The 7,222-nt window shown below is 43.7% G+C and overlaps 1 protein-coding gene across 2 annotated transcripts in view; it reads right to left on the bottom strand.

Moving 5' to 3' along the window:
* Positions 1-3,097: 3,097 nt before the first annotated feature.
* LOC140738853 (uncharacterized) overlaps positions 3,098-7,222 on the bottom strand; it is a 41,557-nt gene continuing 37,432 nt past the window's right edge. For both annotated transcript variants that reach the window (XM_073066795.1, XM_073066794.1), the window contains exon 9: positions 3,098-4,473. In XM_073066795.1, the coding sequence (XP_072922896.1) occupies positions 4,417-4,473 (57 nt within the window). In that variant the 3' untranslated portion in view covers positions 3,098-4,416. The remainder of the gene's footprint in view (positions 4,474-7,222) is intronic.

The raw sequence follows: 7,222 nt of genomic DNA, 5'->3' as shown, positions 1-7,222 counted from the left end.
CACTCTGACACCAGTGGAATGCAAAAATCCAGAAGTTTCTCTCAATGATGCACTTTTGTGCATTTCACAGATGCAGTTATTGATAACATCAACTGTTGATGCTCAGTCCTCACTACAAAAGTCAATGAAGATGCATGAGCTGCATCCTAGGTCTTGATAATATGGGAACGCCAATGCCTTTGAGCAGAAAACCCTACAAGAGGTAGTGGATTTGGATGGGTACATCATAGGGAAAGCCTTCCCACGATTGAGCACATCTACATGAAATGCCGTTGTAGAGAAGGCAGTGTCCATCATCAAAGATCCTCACCACCCAGGACATGCTCTTTTCTTGCTGCTGCCATCAGATAGAGGGTACAGGAACCTCAGGACTTGCACCACCAGGCTCAAGAACAACCATCAGACTCTAGAACACACAAGGATAACTACACTCATCTATTGAGATGTTCCCACAACCAATGATCTCACTTTAAGGACTCCTTATCTTGTTATTTCATGCTCTTGTTATATATTGCTATTTATTTATATTTGCATTTGCACAATTTGTTGTCTTCTATAATCTACTTAATCTTTCATTGATCCTGTTATAGTTACTAGTCTATAGATTTGCTAAGTATGCCTGTAGAAAAAGAATCTCAGGGTTGTGTGTGGTGACATATATGTACTCTGATAATAAAATTCACTTTGAAATTTTGAACTAAAAGAAAGGGGAGTACAATATGGCCCATGGTGCACATAAGCTACTTTCACCACTGCAGCTGCTTGTAAGGAGCTTGTATGTTCTCCCTGTGCTGCATGGATTTCCTGATGCTCCAGTTTCCTCCGCAGTCCAAAGACTGTAGGTTAATCGGTCATTGTAAATTGCCCCATGATTAGGCTAGAATTAAATCAGGGGTTTGCTGGGCGGCGCAGTTTGAAGGCTGGAAGGGCCTGTTCCAAGCTGTATCTCAATAAATAAAACATAAGGAGGAGCCCATCAGCAATGTCCAGTCGTTTTTGAGGTTGAGCTGTGGGCTGTATTTGCCAGCAGATCTGTCCTGATTAAGTTCAAAGACCAATCACTCAGCGTTCTATTTATTTATATTTATTCATTCAATCAATCAATCAATGTATTTATTTATTTATTTGGTCTACTTATTTATTTAGAATAGCCCTTTCTGGCCCTTTGAGCCACCTTGATTTTAACCTTAGCCTAATCACGGGACAATTTACAATGATCAATTAACCTACTTCTTTTGACTGTGGGGGAAACTGGTGCAACTGGAGGAACCCACCTGGTCACGGGCAGAAAGTCCAAGCACCTTCCAGGCAGTGGTGGAAATTAACCCAGCTCGTCTGTACTGAAAAGCGTTGTGCTAACCACCACCAACTACTGTTGTGTGTCCACTTGGTAATATTCACTAACACTTTGTCAACTCAAATCCCGATGTGCCTTGTGGGCTTCGTAGTTTGGCTTCATGTTTAATTAGTTCTAAATGGAGCCAAATGCCTTTTTATAATCCCAGTTCTAATCTTTGCAATCAAAACTGACCCTATTCTCAGGCAACCTCCAGCCACTGGCTCTCCAGAGAAATTATGTGGACAGCATCATCAGTTCTCAGCTTTGACTGCTAATCTGTGCTGCAAATGGCGTGCTCAATCAAAGTGGCTTACTTCTGCTGTGGTTGGCATCAGTACTGCAAGTTTAGAACAAAAATTCTGAATCTCTGTTTCCAATCACAAATGAGCTTGGGGAATATTTGTTATGCCCAGAAGCAAACGCAGCCGTGTCTAGGGGCACTCATTAATTTCAGAATTGAGTATAGGGTCACTTTATTTATTGAGATACAGTGCAGAATAAGCCTTAAAGCTACTCCACTCAGCAATCCCAATTTACAATGACCAATTAATCTACCAACCGGTGCATCTTTGGACCGTGGGAGAAAAGCAGAGCACCCGAAGAAACCCACACGGGGAACATAACTCCTTACAGACAGTGGTGGGAATTGAACCCGTGTCACTGGTACTGTAAAGTGTTGTGCTAAGCACTACACTACTGTGCTGGCCCATGAGATGCTATGAGATGTTTTCACATGAAGGTATGAATAGGGGACCACTTTGTGGGGGGCGGTGAAGAGAACAGAACAATTGATAAAAACAACACTACTACCTTTAGGAGCTAACAAACAATGTTCAGCAATAGTGAGAACAACTATTTGTGGGAATGTCTGTTCAGCCCAGTTTAACAAAAACCCTCAGGAGGTATTGCTGCTTTAAAACTGACCACTGAAAAAAACTGACTTGCACCACAAAAAATGAAAGCTATTATAAACCTCTAGCCAGTTTATTATTATAATTCTCTAGTGAGGAGAACTATCAATCTCAGCTTGTCTTTCATATCCAGCGCTACAGTCCTATGCTTGTGGTAAACTGTGTATATCTGTCTGGACACGCCCCCCTGCTGACTGTGGCTCCTCCCACAGACCCCCTGCTGACTCCTCCCACAGACCCCCTGCTGACTGCTCCTGTGGCTCCTCCCACTGACCCCTGCTGACTGCTCCTGTGGCTCCTCCCACAGACCCCTGCTGACTGCTCCTGTGGCTCCTCCCACAGACCCCTACTGACTCCTCCCACAGACCCCCTGCTGACTGCTCCTGTGGCTCCTCCCACTGACCCCTGCTGACTGCTCCTGTGGCTCCTCCCACAGACCTCTGCTGACTGCCCCTGTGGCTCCTCCCACAGACCCCTGTATAAAAGCGATTGGGGCACTGCTCCTCCCTCAGTCTCCGAGATGTCGTGCTCCCCTTTTGCTGCTAATAAAAGCCTATCGTTCACTTCCAGTTTCCGAGAGTTTTTGATGGTGCATCAATTTTATTAGCAGCAATTTTAAAACATGGAGAGCATATTACGACCTGACAGGGCCCTTCACAGATCCCACTTATCCAGCATTCTACCATCAGGCAGGAGACTCTGGTGCATAAAGACAAGAACGGTCTGGATGGGAAACACTTGCAGACTGCCCAGCACAATCCTTGCTGTGACACAGAGGACACATTTCACTGTACGCTTCAACGTTTCGATGTACACACAAAGAAAGCTAATGTATGAACTAATATCTGACAGATAAAACTAATCTTTAGTTTTTATTGTCTTCTACAGGACACAGATCTTTAAACAGATGGCCAATTCACTCAAACTCGATGAACTGATTCTACAGTTAAGTGAATGTATTAGATATAACTTTTAACACATTTTTCACCTTCCACGTGGAATCTGAAGGCACAGTTTAGAAATCATTATCACACTATTAATTAGCCATAGTTGTTGGCATCAGTGCAAAATCTCCAAAGTAGCTGAATAAAATTACTAAGGTGTTCATTGAATTCAAAGCAAAAATCGCTGTATGGCGCCAATAACCAATGGGAAGATCCTGCAGGCAGCTCACAAAACTACTCTTCTTCTAAATCGCCTTCTTCTCCTGAACTGCCATTGATTGCAGCCCGTAATTTCCATTTGCAGCCTGTACCTTTGAGCCGACTGAACGATCTAGAGCTTTTGCGATCTCCAGGGGGGATTCAGTGAGAATGAGAGGGGCAGCCATCGATTCCTAATGGCAGAAAGCAAACCGGTGATTGGATCCATTACTCTACGCCGACTGGGGTGTCGAGCAGGTTTAAAATTGTCCAGGATGAGAGCAGAAAACAAACAAGTGTTCAGTGCCATCTGCCTGCATGATCGGTCTCCCTCGTGCTACTGACAGGAGATGCAGGAATCTCGGGTCTCGCGCTGCCAGGTTCAATTCCTGACCCTCAAAGTTCAATTCCTCAGCAGCTCGTGGCTATGGACTCACTTTTTTGGGGACTCCGCAATTTGATGTGTCATGTTCTCAGCACTGAATGCGCTACACAACTGCGGCTCACTTCGGTGACTCTGCAGTTCATGTTCCAAGTGTTTTTGTTGACTCTTCTTTACTATCTGTGTGATTTGATGGAGCAGAACTGGCTCTGTGGCGGTGGCCTGTAGCTATCGACACAGTGCTGAGCTGACTAACTTGGTGACTGTGGCCATCGACTTTTGGTCCGGCTTCACTCGCCTGGCAGCACGTGGTTGTGGACTCTCTTCTGAGAACTCCGCCGTTTAACGTTCTTTCTGCATGATTGCGTGCTTTGTCCCCTTTCTGGGCGTTGGGTGTTTGATTTTCTTTGTTGTGTTATGGCTTTTTCTTTAAAACGGATTCTACGGCCTTTGTTTGCGGCTGCCTGTGGAAAGATGAATCTCGGTGCTGTATTTTGTATACATACTTCGATAATAAATGTACTTTGAAATTGGGCTAATTTTCAATAAAGAATTCATCCTCTGGAACAGCTCACTTTATACAAGGTATCATAATGATGTCCAGGACCACAAGGGTTTCATGTTTCCATGTCAACTATCATCTTACTGAGGGGCCTGGGAGAATGGATTTGTAAAAAGCCATGCTGCAGTTCGAACTACCTGAAAAACATGAATAAAGGATTGTTCATTCTTACATTTAAATACATTGGAATCATAGAATGATAAAACATAAAAAGAGGCTGTTTGACATATTACATCGATGCCTTTAGATCTTTTATTTTTGTTTTTGTTACATTACACCTTCTCCTTCTGAAGGTACTGGTTCTTACTGGTATCCATGGACGCTAGAATCGCTCTGCTATGCAGGGACTGGAGGGAGGTGGATCAAGTGCAGGCTGATTGTTTAGCAACACGGTTGGCACAGATATTGTGGGCTGAGGGTCTTGTTCCTGTGCTGTTCAATATTCTAGTTCCACCAGGTGGCAGAGTCACTGGGGTCTCCTAATTTTAATCTCTAAGATGTTCTACCCTTTACATCACTCCATCTTCATTGACTCACTCTTCAAATCTTTAAAGCAAGAAATATCCATTAATGTGACTGAAGGGCCACACTGCTACTATGAAGCTTCTAAAGTGATTTTCATATCTTAACACTGATGTCATTGAGGCTAACTTCCTCACTCTTAAGTCTTAATATTTGTTGTGAGAATAGCCAGCCTCTCTCAGTGTGGAGGAGCAACACCTCATATTCCATCTGGGTAGCCTCCAACCTGATGGTACAACCTGTTGGCATGAATATCAGTTTCTCTTTCTGGTAAGACAGTATACCCCCTCTTTCCTCTATTCCCCACTCTGACCCTTTACTTCTCACCCATTACTTTCCCCAAATCCCCTCCTCCTTCTCTTTTTCCTGTGGTCCACTCTCCTCTCCCATCAGATTCCTTCTTCTCCAGCCCTTGACCTTTCCCACCCACTTGGCTTCACCTATCACCTTCCAGCTAGACTCTTTCCCCTCCCCTTATCTTTTTATTCTGGTATCTTCCCTCTTCCTTCTCAGTCCTGAAGAAGGACCTCAGCTTGAAATGTTGGCTGTTTATTCTTTTTTATAGATGCTGTCTGGCCTGCTGAGTTCCTCCAGCATTTTGTGTTTGTTGCTTTGGATTTCCAGCATTTACAGACTTTCTCGTATTTGTGACTGAAACTCCTTCTGCTAGATCTGTTAGGTGCTCACGCTAGTTAGGTATACAGCTCCATCACTAAGTTCATAGACTCATGGAAATTTATGGGATAGAGGAGCCATTCAGCCCATTGTGACCAGAGTACATTGAACAAAGGGGAATTTATTCCCCCCCCCCCCATCTCAGTGTGTAGTCTTATTGATAATGGCTCGTGGGCTCAACAGGAACTTTTAACCACTTTGAGTGTTTTTGCCACCACTACTCTTTCAGGCCCTTCTCATCCCCAAAGGGAGACAAGATACTATTTTTGTTAACTCCCTCAATTTATGAATTGGTTTCAATCAGTGTTGATGGCATGGGTAGTCCCAAGGCCAGATGCAACAGGAGGAGAATTGGGCATGGGACTAGCAATCCCACTCCCTACAACCCCCAGAGCTACAGAAATGCAAACAGAAGCTCCAAACACCTCATCCCTGGGAGAGGAATGATCTTCGAAGATGGACTACACCTGGATACAACTCAAAAGACAGAGGACTCTGGCGAGCTGCTGTTGGCAGCCTCTGCCCCAATCAGGGTGATGTCGGGCTAAGTAAGTTATTTGTCAGATGTATGTCAAAACCTACAGTGAAATGCATCGTTTGTCTTAACAACCAACACAGTCTGAGGATGTGTTGGGAATGTCGCCATGAGGTGTCCTCAAGTTACTAATCCTAACCCATCTGTCTTTGGAAAGTGGGAGGAAACCCGCACTGTCACGGGGAAAACGTAGAAACTCCTTACAGACAGCGGCAGGAATTGAACCCTGATCAGTGATCGCTGGCATTAACCACTACGTATCATGCCACTCCAAAGAGACAAGCATCTGGTGTATTTTTCTAGATATATCTAATTGCGTTAATCATTTCATTGATCTGCAGACATGCTGCTGAGTATAACGTTCCTAATCCTTCCATTTGATTTGCAGTTCCATGTACGCCTTCCCCATGTGCATTACCCTGCTCTTTATTGAACTCAATCCTATCTGACACTTCAATGCCCACTTGACATCAATACACAATGATGTCAATGGATATTGTCATCAAATTGATGATAATATCCATCATCCTGTAAACTATAATTTCCTTCTTTACTACATATTTTTATCTGCAACTGTAAAAAGTGATGGAATGATCCATTGGATTATCCATGAATTTAAGACTAGCTATAACAATTTTCTTGTCACAACATTGCTAAAAGCTCCACACAGTGAGTTATTGTCCTGCTGGTTTAGACATCACTTCCATCGCAGAATCAGATGATGGCACAGAAAGACCCAACAACATTAAATCATCCCCCTATGGTTAGTCAGGTTTGGTATTGCTAGGTCAAAATCACCACAGAAATTAACAATATGATTGGGTAAATAGTGGCATATTCTGTTACACAGTACATTCCACTTTACCTGTACAGGTGTATCCTGGGTTATGGCAGGTTGTTGTTCCTGTGACTTGATCATAACCTGGACAGTTCACAAGAAGGAAATGCAGCCCCGAGTAGAGTTTCCCGATGGCAAAAGATGCTTCCAACTCTATACCAGCTGGAAGATTCATCCCTCAGGTCTCCCAGATCTTCATTCACATGCATGGGCAGTACAGGTCAGGCATTCATAACGGGTAGTGTATTGTGCAGAAATTTTAGGCACATATATATAGCTAGGGTGCATAAGACCTTTGCACAGTACTGTATTTATC

Source organism: Hemitrygon akajei, chromosome 14, assembly GCF_048418815.1.
Source record: "Hemitrygon akajei chromosome 14, sHemAka1.3, whole genome shotgun sequence".
Lineage (NCBI taxonomy): Eukaryota > Metazoa > Chordata > Chondrichthyes > Myliobatiformes > Dasyatidae > Hemitrygon > Hemitrygon akajei.
The sequence above is the reverse complement of the archived record's forward strand: the minus strand, read 5'-3'. Positions and strand labels throughout refer to the sequence as shown.